Source organism: Armigeres subalbatus, chromosome 3 (assembly GCF_024139115.2).
Source record: "Armigeres subalbatus isolate Guangzhou_Male chromosome 3, GZ_Asu_2, whole genome shotgun sequence".
Taxonomy (NCBI): Eukaryota; Metazoa; Arthropoda; class Insecta; order Diptera; family Culicidae; genus Armigeres; species Armigeres subalbatus.
Window position 1 is genome coordinate 110255753 of NC_085141.1, and position 18812 is coordinate 110274564.

At 46.9% G+C, this 18812-nt stretch overlaps 1 protein-coding gene across 1 annotated transcript; it reads left to right on the top strand.

Annotated features, from left to right (window-relative positions):
• Nucleotides 1-1816: 1816 nt before the first annotated feature.
• On the top strand, nt 1817-18067 carry LOC134219612 (cytochrome P450 4C1-like). The gene is made up of 5 exons (XM_062698398.1): nt 1817-2043; nt 15717-15908; nt 15978-16163; nt 16234-16833; nt 16897-18067. The coding sequence occupies exons 1-5, from the start codon at nt 1878-1880 to the stop codon at nt 17235-17237; spliced, it is 1485 nt and encodes a 494-aa protein (XP_062554382.1). The 5' UTR covers nt 1817-1877; the 3' UTR covers nt 17238-18067.
• Nucleotides 18068-18812: the final 745 nt, after the last annotated feature.

Below are 18812 nucleotides of genomic sequence, written 5' to 3' on the forward strand. Positions count from 1 at the left end.
AATGTTTTTAATTCGTCATTCAAGCATAACAAAACTTCCTCATGATTTATTTCATTATTTTATCTAGAAATATGTCCTCCCCATTAGTACAACACGTGCCTTGAAGCGAATATAAGTCAATGTATATGGAAATCATAATCTCGTTTTTCCAACCTCAACCAACCTCCAACCAACCTCATCTTCTATTTTGTCCTCGGGAGTTTTTTTTCGCTCCTCAATTCCGCAGAAATTGCGGGAAATGCTTTCGAATGTTCACATTTAATTCTTTCGAATTCACACGGGATTTTTTTTTTAATTTCCATGGAAAATTGTTTCCAATTTCCACGTGAAAATCTTTTGAAAATTCTTAGAATCTTTGAGAAATATTCGTCCAAACTCGCACGAAAAATGCTTCAAAATTTTCGCAGGGATTTTTTGAATATGTACGAAAAACTATTACGAGTTGTTACATAACATTATTCGATTTTTCCACAGAAAATTTTGCGAAGTTTCCTGGAGAAATTCTGTGGAGTTCCTACGGGAATATAATTTTTGAGAAATTCTAAGAAATAAGTAGAAAATGACTAGTCCACGATGGTTTGGGATATTGTTTGATGTTAATATTATAAGCTAGGGCTGGTAAATAAAAATCCAGATCAACCCACCTAGCGATGATGATGCCTCTCTCGATTCAATCGTTTGTCGCTTAAAAAACCTAACTTACGGCTTCCAACCATTCTTATATGCTTTTTTCAACATGACTTTTGAACGCAATACCGATCGTGATTATATTCAATAGTGTTCAACTAGGATTTGTCTCCCGTCGAACGCGACTTGTTGCGAGAAAATCGGTTAATAATTACGTACACACATACACACGGACAGACAGACATTTCATCAGTTCGACGAGCTGAGTCGATTGGTGTATACCACCATGGGTTTCCGAGCCTACTATAAATAGTTCGTTTCAGAGTGAAATGTAAACTGTATTGTACGAGAAAGGCAAAAATATGTAAACACAAGATTTCTGTGTCGTTTAGGTCGTCGAGTATCATCACAATTAATTATTGAGTTATATTTTGCATGAATTCAATCTGAAGTATATTTGTTTCACTGGTTCATTTTTTTTATCTATCAATGCTACTAATAAATGTGTGTGACTGTACAAAGTTTCATAATTTGTATGCTAACTCATGATACCGGTTGATTCGATACATATTGATTGGCTTAATTTCAAGTTGAACTACAATATTGGATAGAGAGTGACTAACACCAAAATGCAATAGCCGATACTGATGTTTACAATGTAACGAGATCTTACGCACGCGGGTTATGATCTGCTAATACGCGATGCTTTAAAGCAATTATTAAATATGGAACGACTTATGCAGAGCGAGTTTATTAGTGTGGTGCACGGTGAGAAAAGTTTAGATATTTCGGACATACTGGTTTTACAAATTAGGTTGAAATGAAGAATTTAGCAATTGAGCTTACGATTATAAAATATAAGTATTGAAACGACAAGGTGAACATTCTAAATGGTAAATGCTAACCCTAACATGGATATTTGCTGATATCAAGACATAATTTATTGTCTTCTTTCGGTGTACTTTATCGCGTTGTCCACATTTTAATGCTACAAAGTTGCAAGCGCGTGAAATTCACTATCATTTGCGCGTTCATGATCAGGTGGCCGACGGAATTTAGACGTCATAATGGAAAGGTCAGTAGTCAGCAGCATTAGGCTTCTGAAATGCTTGATCTGTTTTGGCGACGTGGTGGGGGGAGATAAATGTTACCAAGTACCGAACTTCCGAATCATTCGGATGTGAGAAGTGCGTCGGGTTTGTCGTGGGCCTGTTTTCGATTGTGAATTGTTAAAATTGAATCTCGAGCCAATGTGGTGGTTATTTCCCGTACTGTATTTTTGTGCGACCGTGCTGGCGGTGTTTTCGTATATTCAATGGACGAGAAGGAAACTTTATAAAACCCTGGCTACCATGTCCTGTCCAAAGACGTTACCAATCATCGGGCATGGTCATAGGTTTCTGAATCTTACACCAGGTAAAATAAACATGCAGTGATCGTTGACCTTTGTCGTCACCAATCTTCGACAATATGTAGTCACTATGATTTAATTAATAAAGAAAACTAATTACATTTAACGATCAAAATAGTTTATAATGAACTAAGCCTTAATAATGCTGAAATATCGTTCCGTGTTGAATCGTTAATTCAAGTGAATTGAAGTGTATTGGATGTATGTGATAGATTAAAAATCGATATATTGGTTGTTTAGAAAGTATTCAGGAACATTTCAAATATTTGAGTGAAAATGTTTGGTCTTGGGAAAGATGGAAGCCCTAAAAAGTGATTTGAAATGGGATCAATAGCTCAACTTATTTATGTGCTTTTAATCTATCCTAGCTGTCCCGATTGTCGAAAGAATTCTGTTGAAACATGGTCAAAAAAAATTGATGGTGTGAAATGATAAGACCGATTAGTGAATGGTTTGCAATGAGAACAACTAAAATCTTTGGAAGTTTTACTAATAGTACACTATAGTTGGTAAAATCCAAATCACCGCAATCCTGGAAAACTTATATCATATTGACTTAAAAACTGTATTGAGGTACAGCAGAGTACAGTAATTTTAATACTTTACATCAGCAGTAAATCAGGCTATGGAAATAAAACGCATGTTCGCATGAGCATGATTGACCGCCCACGGTTGCTACTCCGTTATTGCCAGGTCAGCTGTAATTACACAGAGAACCAACAATCCAACTGATCCATCATGGCGATCAGATTATCGGAAAAATTCTATGAACCCTGAAAAACAAAATTGATACTAGCGTGAAAGTGACAAGCAGTGTTTCAAGAGCATCCTTAAATTCTCAGATTTAAAAAAAGCATGCTTTATTTTCAAGATCGTTTCAAATCTTGAAATTTTCTAATCTCAGCATGCACGATTGATGTCAGGATTCAATCCTTGATTTAAATTTTGTAATCAATTTTCATAATCAATTGTTCACCAAAACTTACCCACTAAGAATGCATTAAACATTGGAAGATGATTAACTCGTGTAGCAAGAATTTGAAGCATAACGTAGCTTTTATCAAATCCCAGTTGTAGGCGAGGAAGATCCTGATTTTGAAAGTTGTTTGTTCATTTTCATTTATTTAGTCTACATCTAAACAGATAACACTGAATCAACAATTTGACGCCACAATACACGGTTCGAGGCCGCATCTTTCCATCCTCGAATGCGCCCCACGCTCGCCAAGTCGTTTTGCATCTGGTCTGCCCACCTCGCTCGCTACGCTCCACGCCGTCTCGTACCTGCCGGATCGGAAGCGAACACCATCTTTGCAGGGTTGCTGTCCGGCATTCTTGCAACATGTCCTGCTTATCGTACCCTTCCGGCTTTAGCTACCTTCTGGATACTGGGTTCGCCGTAGAGCTGGTCGAGCTCGTGGTTCATTTGGCACGCTGCTAAAGATGGTCTTAAGCACCAGTCTCTCGAATACTCCGAGTGCTTGCAAGTCTTTCTCGAGCATTGTCCATGTTTCATGTCCGTAGAGGACTATCGGTCTTATTAGCGTCTTGTACACGACACATCTGGTGCGGTGGCAAATCTTTTTTGACCGCAGTTTCTTCTGGAGCCCGTAGTAGGCCTTCGTATTTCACGACTAACATTGTTATCAGCCGTTAGCAAGGATTCAAGGTAGACGAATTCCTCGAACACCTCGAAGGTATCCCCGTCTATCGTAAATCTGTTTCCCAGGCGTGCCCTGTCGCGTTCGGTTCCGCCCACAACCATGTACTTTGTCTTTGACGCATTCACCACCAGTCCAACTTTTGTTGCTTCACGTTTCAGGCGGGTGTACAGTTCTGCTACCTTTGCAAATGTTAGGCCGACAATGTCCATGTCATCCCCGAAACAAATAAATTGACTGGATCTGTTGAAAATCGTACCCCGGCTGTTACACCCGGTCGGCTCTCCGCATGACACCTTCTAACGCAATGTTGAATGTTGAACAGGCACGAAAGTCCATCACCTTGTCTTAGTCCCCAGCGCGATTCGAACGAACTGGAGTGTTCGCCCGAAATCTTCACACAGTTTTGCACACCATCCACCGTTGCTTTGATCAGTCTGGTAAGCTTCCCAGGGAAGCTGTTCTCGTCCATAATTTTCCATAGCTCTACACGGTCTGTACTGTCGGATGCCGCCTTGAAATCGATGAATAGATCGTAGGGACCTGGAAATTCACGGCATTTTTGAAGAATTTGCCGTACAGTAAAGATCTGGTACGTTGTCGAGTGGCCGTCAACGAAACCGGCTTGATAATTTCCCACGAATTCATTCACTAATGGTGACAGACGACGAAAGATGATCTGGGATATCACTTTGTAGGCGGCATTAAGGATGGTGATCGCTCGAAAGTTCTCACACTCCAGCTTGTCGCCTTTCTTGTAGATGGGGCATATAACCCCTTCCTTCCACTCCTCCGGTAGCTGTTCGTGTTCAGTTTCCCAGATTCTGACTATCAGTTTGTGCTGGCAACTGGCTAGCTTTTCCGGACCCATCTTGATGAGCTCAGCTCCGATGCCATCATTACCAGCTGCTTTATTGGTCTTTAGCTGTTGGATGACATCCTTAACTTCCCTCAAGGTTGGCTTCCATCGTCCGCTGAACTGACGTGGTCATCTGCCTTGACTTTCACTGCCTGTACTCTCAGCGTCATTCAAATGTTCCTCGTAGTGCTGCTTCCACCTATCGATCACCACACGTTCGTCCGCTAAGATGCTCCCATCCTTATCCCGGTACATTTCGGCTCGCGGCACGAAGCCTTTGCGGGATGCGTTGAGCTTCTGGAAGAACTTGCGTGTTTCTTGAGAGCGGCACAGCTGTTCCATCTCCTCGCACTCCGCTTCTTCCAGGCGGCGCTTCTTGGGGGCAGCAGGGACCATGTCCAAGGGCTTGACGACCCCTCCCCAGCTGTCTGTGAGTCAGGGAGAACTGCCTAGGGCGTGGTGGGATTTAGCAGTGGGCTCTGCTAAAATCCCTCCCAAAAAACCACAAGTGCCCGTAAGCAGACTCTATCAAAGCGACTGTGTGCCGCTTCAAAAGCACAAGCCCAGAGAGTGCCACTGGCACATCAGGGTTGATATCAGTAAGACCCTGATTATGGCATACTGGTTGCGTGTACTGGTTTCGTATTTGGATATTGTTATATTGTGAAGTGAGGGCTGGCAGTCTGACATTCTACTCTCTTAGTAGGGTCGGGTGACACTGACTCGAAACGGCGAGTGGGCTAATGGCTAGGCTGTCTTCCGTCCCATAAAACCGTGGCGGGCCTTGTAGCACGCTGCCCAATCCTGCCATCCAGTTTTGCCTACTGGGTGGGAGTAGGCTCAGATGCCCTTTCCTGACTTGCGCTGATCTGGCTCTGAACACGCAAGTGTCAACCCTCGCATGGCCTCCCTGCTTGCCGCAAGGCAGGCATAGATAACCATGGGATCACTAAAGGCGACTACTCCAGTAGGATTCGGCGGCAGCCGCAAGGGGGACCCATTAGAAATGAGTATTGAACGAAACCTATCTTTGGAGTTGGAGGTGACGGACCCCTTTGCCAAAAGGGGCCTAGCGAGGTCCCCTATTAAAGAGGGGGCAAGTGGAGTGACGGCTGTTGCTATTGGCAGCACCGAAGAGTCTCCAGCGGTGGTGGGGAGTAGCCCTGCCTGCACGCCTGACGAACCACTACCCGGGATACGGGTGGTGGCCGAGCAACTCGATGAGATCATCGAGTTCGTAAGCGGCAGGCAGAACACCAACAAGGAGCTCAAGCAGAGCCTGTTGGTGCTCCGGCGAGCTGTTCGTGTCGCAAGACAAGAACAGGTCGCTTATATCAGGCGTGTAGCGGAAGCAGAGAGGGTAGCCAAAGGTACGCAGACCAAGGCCCTCTCCTCCCCTAGCGGTGTTACTGCGGCGAAAGAGGCGACCGCCCTTACGGCCAGTGAGGGCAAGAAAACGCCAAGTAAGAAGCGACCCAAACGCGCTACCATTAAGGCGAAGCGTCGCCTGGATGGTGCACCGGAGCCTGAAGGGCGTATGCCCAAGAAGGCGAAAGGCACTAGACAGGCACAAGTTGCTGAGCCACAAGCTGGCCCCAGCCAGCCATCGGTACCCGCCGAAGGGGATGCGAATCCTTGGCAACTGGTCAGTAGGGGCGGAAGTCGAACACCCTCGACCAATGAAGAAAGTGAGAGACAGAGGCGAGGCCTTGTTGGTGAAAACCGACAAGGACAAATACGCCGATGTCCTTAAATCGCTGCGAGCGGCCGATAGCCTATCGGCCCTGGGCCAGGACGTGCGCAGCGTTAGACGTACCAAGAACGGTGAAATGATCTTGGTACTGAAGCGTGGCGCGCAATCCAGCGGGGTGGCTTACAAAAAGCTTGCCCAGGAGGTCTTGGGTGACGGCGCTCAGGTTAGGTCGTTGGGTGCGGAAGTGACCCTCCAGTGTAAGCAGCTGGATGAGGTCACGACCGCGGAAGACGTCGTCTCTGCCGTCAAAGAGCAGTGCGGCACAGAGGTTGAGCGGTCCTCTGTACGTCTAAGAGGGGGATTCTTTGGTACGCAGGTAGCTTATCTCAGACTACCGGTGGCTGACGCCAAAAAGGTCATCGAGAAAGGGAAGCTGAAGATCGGCTGGTCAGTATGCCCAGTAAGCGTGCTGCAGCCACCTTCAGTGGACAGGTGCTACCGGTGCCTTGAGTCCGGGCACAAGTCTTATGACTGCAAGGGCCCAGACCGAAGCAAGATGTGTCGTCGCTGCGGCGAGGAGGGACACAAAGCACAGGAATGCGACAAGGCACCTAGGTGCCTTATCTGCGCCAGTAAGAAGCAGGCCCGGAACCATGCTATGGGCGGGCCTGCGTGTCCCTTCGGAGAAGCCAATCGGAAAAAGCCGTGCAAGTAACACAGCTGAATCTGAATCACTGTGCACCTGCCCAGCAGCTGCTGTGGCAGGCGGTCTCGGAGTCGAGGATCGATGTCGCCCTCCTGTCCGACCCGTACAACGTCCCTGCCGGCAACGGCAACTGGGTGGCGGACGGGTCTAGGTCGGCGGCAATTTGCACAACAGGAAGGTTCCCCGTTCAAGAGGTTGTACACTCCTCCGCGGAGGGTGTCGCGATAGCCAAGATCAACGGGGTGTTCTATTGTAGCTGCTACGCCCCACCAAGGTGGCCAATGGAACAGTTCAACCAGATGATCGACAGGCTATCGGCCGACCTAGTAGGTCGGAGCCCGTTCGTTATAGCGGGAGACTTTAATGCTTGGGCAGTGGAATGGGGCAGCCGCTGCACCAATCAGAGGGGACAAGCGTTACTCGAGGCACTTGCAAAACTCGACGCAGTGCTTGTCAATGACGGAGCCAGTAGCACATTCCGTAGGAATGGGGTCGAGTCATGGATAGATGTAACGCTTGTCAGCCCTAGTCTGGTCTCGGACCTAGACTGGAGGGTAGACGAGGGCTACACCCATAGTGATCACCTAGCAATTCGCTTCAAGATCAATTATGGTGTGCAGCGTCCGAGGGCGGGAGATCCTTGTCAGGTCCGTGGGTGGAAGACCACTCACTTCGACAGCGAAGTTTTCACCGCGGCCCTGGGACTGGAGGCCAACACCGACAGTCTAAGCGGGGATGCGCTGATAGCTGTCCTATCACGCGCGTGCGACGCTACTATGCCGAGGAAAGCCCTGCCAAGAAATGGCAGACGCCCGGTATACTGGTGGAGTGCCGAAATTGCAGCCCTACGATCAGCCTGCCTCAAGGCTAGACGTAGGACGCAACGAGCCCGCATCGAGGAGGAAAGAGCGGTCCGCCGGGAAGTGTTTCAAGCTGCGAGACTGGCCCTTAACAAGGCCATCAAGAGCAGCAAGAGAGCGTGCTTCGACAACCTGTGCGAGGGTGCCAATGCGAATCCGTGGGGTGACGCCTATAGGATCGCGATGGCCAAGACCAAAGGGGGCTCTTCACCCCCCGAACGGTCACCGGACCGGTTGGCGAGGATTATCGAAGTACTCTTCCCGTCCCGAGCCACAAGTCCCTGGCCTCCTCCTGCGCTGCAAGGCGCTGGGAGTGTGGCCGAAATGGTGGCTCCGGTGACGAACGAAGAGTTACTCGCAGTGGCTAACACCCTTGGGATGAACAAAGCTCCAGGCCCCGATGGAGTTCCAAACAGTGCACTTAAGGCAGCGATCATAGCGAACCCGAACATGTTCAGGCTAGCTATGCAGAGATGCCTGGATGAGTGTTGTTTCCCTGAGAGATGGAAAAGGCAGAAGTTGGTACTGCTGCCGAAGGCCGGGAAGCCTCCGGGTGACCCATCGGCGTACAGACCAATTTGCCTGATCGACACGACGGGTAAACTGCTCGAGAGGATTATCCTCAACAGGCTCACCCCGTATGCAGAGGGTACGGATGGCCTGTCGAGTAACCAGTTTGGTTTTCGGAAGGGTAAGTCCACGGTGGACGCTATCAATTCAGTCCTCAAGACTGCAGAGGTAGCGATCCAACGGAAAAGGCGAGGAATTCGATACTGTGCGTTGGTGACACTGGACGTGAAGAACGCATTCAACAGCGCAAGCTGGGATGCCATCGCGCTCTCGTTACACCGGCTTAGCCTGCCGGTGGGACTGTACCGGATCTTGGAATGCTACTTCCAGAACCGTGTGCTGCTATACGAGACCGATGCCGGTCAGAAAAGTGTTCCTATTACCGCAGGAGTCCCGCAAGGGTCAATCCTGGGTCCGGTACTATGGAACCTGATGTATGACGGGGTTCTGAAGCTAAAGTTCCCTCCTGGTGTGAAGATTGTCGGCTTTGCTGACGATGTAACCCTAGAGGTCTACGGGGAGTCAATCCCCGAAGTAGAGCTAACCGCAGAACACGCGATCAGCACTGTGGCGGACTGGATGAGTGCGAGAGGCCTTGAGCTCGCTCAACATAAGACGGAGGTGGTTATCGTCAGCAACCGTAAGTCGGCACAACATGCAGTTGTACACGTGGGAGACGTCGCGATCACTCCAAAGCGGAGTCTGAAGATTCTTGGGGTCATCATAGACGACAAGCTTACCTTCGGTAGCCATGTCGAATATGCGTGCAAGAAGGCTTCGACTGCTGTGGCGGCATTATCGAGGATGATGTCCAACAGCTCCAAGGTGTGCGCCAGTAGACGTAGGCTACTGGCAGGCGTTGCCGCATCTATTCTTAGGTACGGCGGCCCGTCCTGGGCAAAAGCACTGGGGGTAACCAGTTACCTGCAGAAACTGGAGAGCACCTACCGCTTGATGTGTCTCAGGGTGATATCGGCCTACCGCACGGTATCGCGCGACGCATCCTGCGTGATAGCGAGTATGATGCCAGTCGGGCTGGTCATCCGGGAGGACGAGGAGTGTTTTGACCTACGTGGCACCAGAGGAGCCCGCGAGCGTACCAGGGTGACTTCGGTTGCCAGATGGCAGCGCGAGTGGGATAACTCCTCGAAAGGTAGGTGGACCCACCGGCTGATTCCTAACATATCAAGCTGGGTGGGGAGACCCCATGGGAGGTTCACTTCCATCTGACACAATTCCTGTCAGGCCATGGCTGTTTCCGACAGTACCACCACAGGTTTGGACACGCGGAGGTCCCCGTCTGCCCTGACTGCCCAGGTGTTGACGAAACTGCAGAGCACATACTGTTCGTATGTCCTCGTTTCGACGTCGAAAGAAGAGCAATGCTAGACGTTTGCGGCCGGGACACAACTCCGGATAATCTTATCCAAAGGATGTGTCAAGCGGTGGAGAAGTGGAACGCAGTCTCGACTGCAACCACTCAGATTGCCTGCAGCTTGCAGAGAATCTGGCGCGCCGAGCAACAATCGACAAGCATGACTAACTTGTGATTGGTAAGTTAGAGCGAAAGTGCCGAACGCGAAGAAGTGTGTGAATGGTCTGCCCATGCAGAGGTAATGGCGCAGCGGGTGGCAACCGAGATCGTCACCTCGAAGCATGGCAGAAGGGTGAATGAATAGGTGTATGTATGGACTGCACACGCCGCGCTGGGAGTAGCGCAGGAATGTTGGTTCCTACGACTACTGATACCCCGTGGCGTGGCAGAGGAGTGTGGGGGAGCATCCAAGTCAGTCTCACACGGTACGAAAGGAATGAGTTGAGTCGTGTTGAGCTAGTCTCATATGGCATGAATGAGGTGAGTCAGACTCACATGGTATGTCAGAAGTGGGAACCTAAGCGAATAGTCCCACAAGGGATGCCAGAGGGAGTGTTAGGTCGAATGACTCGAGTAGTATGTGTCAGCGCGAACTGAATGAAAGAGGTGAGCAGTCTCACATGGTACGATAAAGGTGGGCATAGAATTAGTCCCACACGGCATGAGAAGGGTGGGCACAAAAGTTAGTCCCGCACGGCATGAGAAGGGTGGGCACACAAGTCAGACCCATAGGAGCGTTAGCGTAGTGTGCAAGCATGGAGTGTATGAGCATGAATCAAGGGTTTGGGTGGGCATACAAGTTAGACCCACATGGCATGAGAAGGGTGGGCACACAAGTTAGACCCGCACGGCATGACAGAGGTGCAACAGAGTATGTAGGGTGTGTTTGAGGGTGCGATAGAGCGAGCACCCAAGTCAGTCTCGCACGGGACGGGTGCCTGTGTGAGCGAGAACGAGCGAGTACGTTTAGTACTGCCATCCCCCAGAAGTAGTACTGCGAGGTAGTTCCTGGGGGAAACGATGGTGGAGCCCAAGGGAGTTTAGTCGGTATTACCGGTATGGTCGAGTCCGACACTCCAGTACACTTCCGTGTGGTAGTTTGGCAACTACAATGCACGTGTACTGGGTTAGTGTGTAAATGCATTCTCCCTGGTAAAAAAAAAAAAAAAAAAAAAAAAGCGGCGCTTCTTCTCCTGAAAAAGGTGGGTTTTCTGTCTCCGCTTTCGTCTATAACGTTCCACGTTCTGCCGGGTACCTTGCTGTCTGCACTCTTCGTCGAACCAATCGTTCCGTCGACTTCGTCCCACATACCCGACGTTGTTCTCCGCTGCGTCGTTAATGACTGCATTCCAGCAGTCCTGAAGAGGGGCCCCTTCGAGCTCACCCTTTTCCGGCAACGCTGCCTCGAGATGCTGCGCGTGTGCAGTGGCGACATCAGGTTGCTTAAGTCGCTCTAGGTCGTACCGCGGCGGTCGTCGGTACCGAACATTGTTGATGACGGATAGTTTTGGGCGCAGTTTAACCAGCACCAGATAGTGGTCAGAGTCGATGTTAGCGCCACGATATATCCTGGCGTCGATAATGTCGGAGAAGTGCCGGCCATCAATCAGAACGTGGTCAATTTATGATTCTGTCTGCAGTGGTGATCTCCTGGTGTACCGACACGGGAGGCTGTGTTGGAAGTAGGTGCTGCGAATGGCTATATTCCTGGAGGCGGCGAAATCAATTAGTCGTAGGCCATTTTTGTTCGTCAGCCGGTGAGCGCTGAACTTTCCAATAGTCGGTTTAAACTCCTCCTTATGGCCAACCTGAGCGTTCAAATCTCCTATGATGATTTTGACGTCGTGGCTTGGGCAGCTGTCGTACTCACTTTCCAGCTGTGCGTAGAATGCGTCCTTATCATCATCAGTGCTTCCGGAGTATGGGTTATGGACGTTGATTATGCTGAAGTTGAAGAACCGGTCTTAGATCCTCAACCTGCACATTCTCTTGTTGATCGGCCACCATCCGATCACGCGCCTTTGCATGTCGCCCATCACTATGAAAGCTGTTCCCAGCTTGTGTGTGTTGCCGCAGCTCTGGTAGATGGTATGATTACCTCTAAACGTTCGCACCATTGATCCCTTCCAACAAACCTCCTGCAGCGCTACGATGCCGAATCCACGGTCCTCGAGCACATCGGCGAGTATCCGTGTGCTTCCAATGAAGTTGATAGATTTGCAGTTCCACGAACCGAGTTTCCAATCGCTAGTCCCTTTTCGTCCCAGTGGTTTTCGTCGATGGTTCCGGTCCGTACTCTCTTGTTGATTGTTCGTTGCTTATGTTTTTTTTTGGCTGGCTTGCAGGGCATGACACCAAACCTCCTAAATTTCCGGAGGACCATTCCTCCTTATTACCGGTGGACCATGGTGCACAGTTTCACTTAGAGTCCCTCGCTGGCACTCGGACGATGATCAGCCGCCCCTAACATGGAGAACAGACGCTGTTGTGAGCCGATCCTGACATGGATAACAGACGCTCAGTAAGATTTGCACCTCCGGTTGCTTCCCTAAGGTTGCTCGTATCCCGGCCAGCACCACGGGGAGGTAGGGATAGGAGTTGCTGGGTAAGAGGCTAAGGACCGCGAGATGTGGTTTATTTTATTCCTTCAGGTACGCGAAGTATCAATGGTATGCTTTACCCAGCATTTTCCGTGCCATGCCAACATGATAGACCAATTGATCTTAATTCTAGAATGATTTGGACAATCTAGAACAGCGGTTCCCAACCTTTTTCTTGCGAGGTACCCCTTCGATATTTTTCATTCATTGAGGTACCCCTTATTTTTACCGCCGTAATGAAAATTAGCGTAACTAACCAGATATATGAAAACGGACCAGAAAACTAACGGGACATATGGCTCTTCATCAGGGTCTGATTTTGGGGAGGTTCGGGGAGCCATGGCCCCGGGCCCCCCTTCCGGCAAAATCCAGCCCTGCTCTCCATTATATACATGGTCCATCCATAGTTGTTTGAAATTTTCGTTATTCCGTGGAACTTTCCAATTCAAATTAAGTTTAGCCTCTTGAAAAAAGGGTTCTGAGGCACTTGAAAGAAGGCTTCTAAGATTCTTGGAAGGAGGTTTCATAGCCTCTTGAGAGGGGGCTCCCGAGCCTCTTGAAAGGAGGCTTCCGAGCCTCTTGCAAGGAGGCTTCCGAGCCTCTTGAAAGGAGGCTTCCGAGCCTCTTGAAAGGAGGCTTCCGAGCCTCTTGAAAGGAGGCTTCCGAGCCTCTTGAAAGGAGGCTTCCGAGCCGCTTGAAAGGAGGCTTCCAAGCCTCTTGAAAGGAGGCTTCCGAGCCTCTTGAAAGGAGGCTTCCAAGCCTCTTGAAAGGAGGCTTCCGAGCCTCTTGAAAGGAGGCTTCCGAGCCTCTTGAAAGGAGGCTTCCGAGCCTCTTGAAAGGAGGCTTCCATGCCTCTTAAAAGGAGGCTGCTGAGCCTCTTGAAAGGAGGCTTCCGAGCCTCTTGAAAGGAGGCTTCCGAGCCTCTTGAAAGGAGGCTTCCGAGCCTCTTGAAAGGAGGCTTCCAGGCCTCTTGAAAGGAGGCTTCCTGAGCCTCTTGAAAGGAGGCTGGAGCCTCTTGAAAGGAGGCTTCCTGAGCCTCTTGAAAGGAGGCTTCCTGAGCCTCTTGAAAGGAGGCTTCCAGCCTCTTGAAAGGAGGCTTCCTGAGCCCCTTGAAAGGAGGCTTCCTGAGCCTCTTGAAAGGAGGCTTCTGAGCCTCTTGAAAGGAGGCTCTGAGCCTCTTGAAAGGAGGCTTCCAGCCTCTTGAAAGGAGGCTTGAGCCTCTTGAAAGGAGGCTTCCTGAGCCTCTTGAAAGGAGGCTTCCGAGCCTCTTGAAAGGAGGCTTCCGAGCCTCTTAAAAGGAGGCTTCCGAGCCTCTTGAAAGGAGGCTTCCGAGCCTCTTGAAAGGAGGCTTCCGAGCCTCTTGAAAGGAGGCTTCCGAGCCTCTTGAAAGGAGGCTTCCGAGCCTCTTGAAAGGAGGCTTCCGTGCCTCTTGAAAGGAGATTTCCAAGCCTTTTGAATTGAGGCTTTCAAGCCTCGTGAAAGGAAGCTTCCGGGTCTCTTGAAAGAAGGGCTCTGAGCTTCTTGAAAGAAGGTTTTCGAGTCTCTTGAAAAGAGACTTCCGAGCCTTTTAAAAGGAGACTGTCGAGTGTCTTGCGAGTACTTTTAAATTTGGAATCTTGAAAGGAGGATTCCGAGCCTCTTGAAAGGAGGCTTCCGTGCCTCTTGAAAGGAGATTTCCAAGCCTTTTGAAGGAAGCTTCCGGGTCTCTTGAAAGAAGGGCTCTGAGCTTCTTGAAAGATGGTTTTCGAGTCTCTTGAAAAGAGACTTCCGAGCCTCTTAAAAGGTTTTTTAAAAGGAGGCTGTCGAGTGTCTTGCGAGTACTTTTAAATTTGGATTCCGCGAGGATTGCCCTTAAGCCTCTTAAATGGGTGCTTCCGAACCTTCAGATTCTAGATTTTAGTTCAGAAGCTTATTCTTAACATATCATTCAACATTTTTTTGTCTCAATCAGATCTTTATTGAAAAGTTTTCATTGGAACTGTTAAACATCCGCCATTACGCATTTTTGTCCGAGGTACCCCCTGAGGCCAGCGAAGGTACCCCCAGGGGTACATGTACCCCAGGTTGAGAACCGCTGATCTAGAATATCCGATTTGAAAATATATAAATCGTGTAGGGAAACCATGTATTGCTATTGGTTTCGTACCGATCCCAGTTGACTTGCCAGTTTAATAGTACGCATAGGTACGCATTTGGTACATTAACTTAGACGTATTAATGTAAAATTTTGTGACAAGTGGTTTCTCGATTAGAAGGAAACACTTCTGCTTTAAAACCATATAAAATCTGTATACAAATATGACATATAGAAATTCGGAAAATGTAATACAATCATTTTTTTGAAGTCCTACAACTTTGTATTATTTTTTAATACAGTTTCTGCATAAAAAGCTTACATTTTTTGTATAAAAATCAAGAAGTTCCCGCAACAAAAATTTACTCCACCGTTTATTTAGGTGCTCTTTGAGATTTTTATTCTCCTATATCGTGATCGCATATCGATACAGATCGTGATCTTGCTAGTTAGCTCAACAGCACGAGAAGTGATAGGCACCGCACAGAGGTGACCCAGGACGGGTTGGTTCGTTGTGGAGTGTAGGAGATTAAGTGACGAGAATAACGTTACCAGAAGCCGGATATTGGTTTCGGGTACCCGATTGAAAAGAGATCTTTGCAAGGAGACCAGAGCAGCTGAAAAACGAAACCACCACAGGAACCACCGGTCAACGACGGATCGAATGTTACCCTGAGATAAATTCCGGGAGTACAACTTGCAGACACATCATCTGTTCATTGATTTCAAAGCAACGTACGATTGAGTGAAACTAAATGAATGATGGCAAATTATGTTAGAACATGGTTTTCCGGCGAAACTGATACGGTTGATTCGTGTATCGTTTGTCGAATCAGGATCAAGTGTAAAGAGCCCTCCACATAGGATACGTTTGTGTTGCGTTTGACACATTTCCCATGGGAAAACTGTCAAGTACAGCGGAAACGTATTATATGTCCAGGCCCCTTCTTCTTCTTCTTCTTCTTCTTCTTATTGGAATTTTACCCCCCACTGGCACATTGCCGCCTCGCAGCTTCTTACCGCACGACTAAGGGAAGCCTCTTAAGGCGGGGTTTTAAAGGGTTGCAAATGAAGAGAACCAGAGAGCGCTGCACGTTTAGGGCTACGCAACTAACATCTTCAATGATTTCCCCCGTTTAACCACTAGTCTACATTGTAAATTATTGTCGACTTTGTTTTCGTAAACGCTTATTCATTAATGCATTCTTTTTGCATAGCTCAAAAGAAATAACGGAAACTTTGTAATTGTGAATCTTTTATTTTTTTTCTCTCGCTTTTAGAATCGATTGTCGACAAGCTCAAGTATTTCGCCGAATTCCCTTCGCCGGTGTGCGTCCATCTGGGACCCTCGCCACAGGTAGCTATTTTCGATCCCGACCAGGCCCGTGTGGTTCTAAACTCGCAGAACTGTCTCGACAAATCCCTGCAATATTCATTTCTGAGAGTTCCTGGAACGCTGATAAGTGCACCCGGTAGGTATGTTTCAGTTGGATTTAGTTGCACAGCGTTTAACAGAGCAAGTTTTTCGTTCAACTGCGTAGGTCACTTGTGGAAAGTTCAACGTAAATCGATGAGCTCCTCTCTTGGTCCGTCTATACTCGGAAGTTTTATTCCAATATTCAACAACAAAAGCGCAATCCTCGCTGATTTGCTTGGGCAACATGTTGGAAAACCTGAACGGGACTACAGTAGAGATATATCCAAATGTTTCCTAGACCAGATTTATGGTAAAATAAAGATCCGCATATTTTGTATGTGATCGTGTTTTACAGAAAATATATTATTGTTTAATTACAGAAACAGCATTTGGTTGTGATTTTGGGATGCAGATATCTCCTGATGGAGACAAAACCGTAGACATGATGAATGATTATATGAAAATTATATCAGTAAGGTTATTTAGCGTTTGGCTGTATCCTGAACTCATTTACCGCATGACAAACGCTTACAAGATTGAGCAAGAACTGCTAAGAGCCCATCATGACATAACTGCAAATATTTTGAGCAGAATTAAACTGAATGAACAAGGTAACAACGAAGCCTGTAAATCAACCAAAACGGACAATTTCATTCAATGTCTGATGAAGTACATGCAAACAGTTGATCAACCGACACAAAATGAGCTGTTCTCACACATTGACATGGCACTTTTTGCGGGTAATGATACAACGGCCAAGTCACTGAGTTACATTTTATTGCTCATTGCGATATACCCCGAAGTGCAAGAACGCTGCTATCAGGAGATCATCGGAGTTTGCCCGGATGAGGACCAATTTGTATCGGCAGATGATGCCGTCAACATGAAGTATCTCGACATGGTATGCAAAGAGACTATGAGACTGTTTCCCGTCGTTCCTATAATGGGTCGAGTGACCAATGGTGAAGTGAAGCTCAACGGTAATTTGGTCATGACCTACAGTAATTTTAAATAGATATTGATCGCATTTTGTTTCGTTACAGATCATCACACAATACCGGCCAATTGCAATATAATTCTGGGCGTCTATCAGATCCACAGGGATCCAGACATTTGGGGCCCGAACGCTGAGCAGTTTGATCCGGATAATTTCCTTCCGGAAAAAGCGGCCCAACGACATCCCTATGCCTATCTTCCATTCAGCGCAGGGCCGAGAAACTGCATGGGATTGCGGTATGCTCGGATTTCCATGAAAATTACAGCGGCGCACATATTGAGAAAATATCGACTGAAGACTTCGCTTACTTTCGAACAACTGAAGATCTCGTACGGGGTGATGCTGAATATCGAAAATGGATGTTTATTGCAGTTGGAGAGAAGATGATTGATCAGTGTTTTCGTCGAGTGCCATGTGGTCGTAGGACAAAACGTAGGAAGTGGAAATATCATTTGTAAAAAACGTGTTTTTGTTTGAACGTTATGGTGATCGACTATTTGTGCTATGTTGTTTCGATAGCACAAATGACAAATGAGTGGAATTTTATTTGTGTTTGTTTCTAAAATAAATGGGGAAATGGTTTTATAATGCAGATGCATCAACGAAACTGATTACGTACTTAATTGAGCAGAACATCGACGTTATAGTCCTAGCTTTGACAGCTACCCAAAATTCATAAAACAGATGATGATTTTTGTAAAAATGGAATAGTTTTGAGGTACAAAAAATGTAGTGGAACTTTTCTTCTAGTCTTGTATACTGGGGTCGTTTTGGTTGGATTTCATCAATTTCTTGGCCCTCCTCGATTGCTACAACTTTCAAAGTACCACCTGATTGTTCTTTGATTTTTGTGTGGATTTATTCGGGGAGCCAGCTAAATGTTTCAATAAATTCAAAATACAGAACCAAGCGAAACACACCGCGTGAAAAGCGACCCCAGAGTTGAGACATTTCCCCAATAATACATACTACGATTTACGTTCGAATACCAATAAAATATTATTACATATTTCCCCCTGGTACTGCTGCCAAAAGCATAACTATCCCATATTGATATGAAAAATATATCAATATAGGATATTTATGCTTGCGGTGGCAGTGTATTTGCATATAAATCGAGTTGTGTTCATTACAGGCAGCGTTTTGATATCTAGGTACATATGTTACGTTATTTTCGCCGAATAAATAAAAAAATAATAAACTATGAATAAGCGATGAATAAAATTTTGGGAAAAAAGAACTGAATTGTATATTAATTTATTGTTTATCACTTTTTCATCCAAACAGGAGATTCACACTACGTTGTTGAATTGTTTCGAGTGAAGCCCATGTGAACGTTTGTGGACAATTTGTGAACCTTTTTAGTAATAATGATGGAAATTCAAGCAAATTTGATAGAATTAAATATTAAACTAACATAGCTAAAGTACGGGGAAAATTAAAGTGAATTAGCAAAACGGATGATTGATTTTTCTAGGTTTTAGATCATAAAGTCGACTAGTTTAATGTTTGTTTCCACACGATATGAGTCAACAAGAAAGGCAAAACATTCTTGACTGGATTCTAGTGCCCAATTATCCCAGTTCCAGTTATTCTCTGTGTGACGACTACACGTGCACTGTGCGCACTCCACCTAATTGGTAGCACACAGCGACACGAAGCCGTCGCAAATTGCTACCCTCGCCTACAATTTCCAACAGGTTCATAACGATGTCAAGGTATTTTGCTTTTCTTTCGTGGATCTTAGTTTCTCACTGGTTAGTTGGCCTTGCAACTTATTAGCATCAGTATTTTTACAATTTATAAATATTGAAGTACAACTTTATTGTTACGGAATGACAACGAGTGACTGGACAAATTTTCCAAAAACATAATGACAACTACATGGTACCTGCATGAGGAAATATCTTCTTATTTAGTGCTGGCAAAGTTTGATAGAAAATTGGTGGTCCTACAGGACGA

What these genes read in the sequence shown, in the direction of transcription:
- LOC134219612 (XM_062698398.1), top strand. Translation starts at nt 1,878, where the DNA reads ATGTGGTGGTTATTTCCCGTACTGTATTTTTGTGCGACCGTGCTGGCG. An exon ending in GTTTCTGAATCTTACACCAG is followed by an intron (nt 2,044 to 15,716) that starts GTAAAATAAACA and finishes TCTCGCTTTTAG; the next exon opens with AATCGATTGTCGACAAGCTC. An exon ending in AACGCTGATAAGTGCACCCG is followed by an intron (nt 15,909 to 15,977) that starts GTAGGTATGTTT and finishes TCAACTGCGTAG; the next exon opens with GTCACTTGTGGAAAGTTCAA.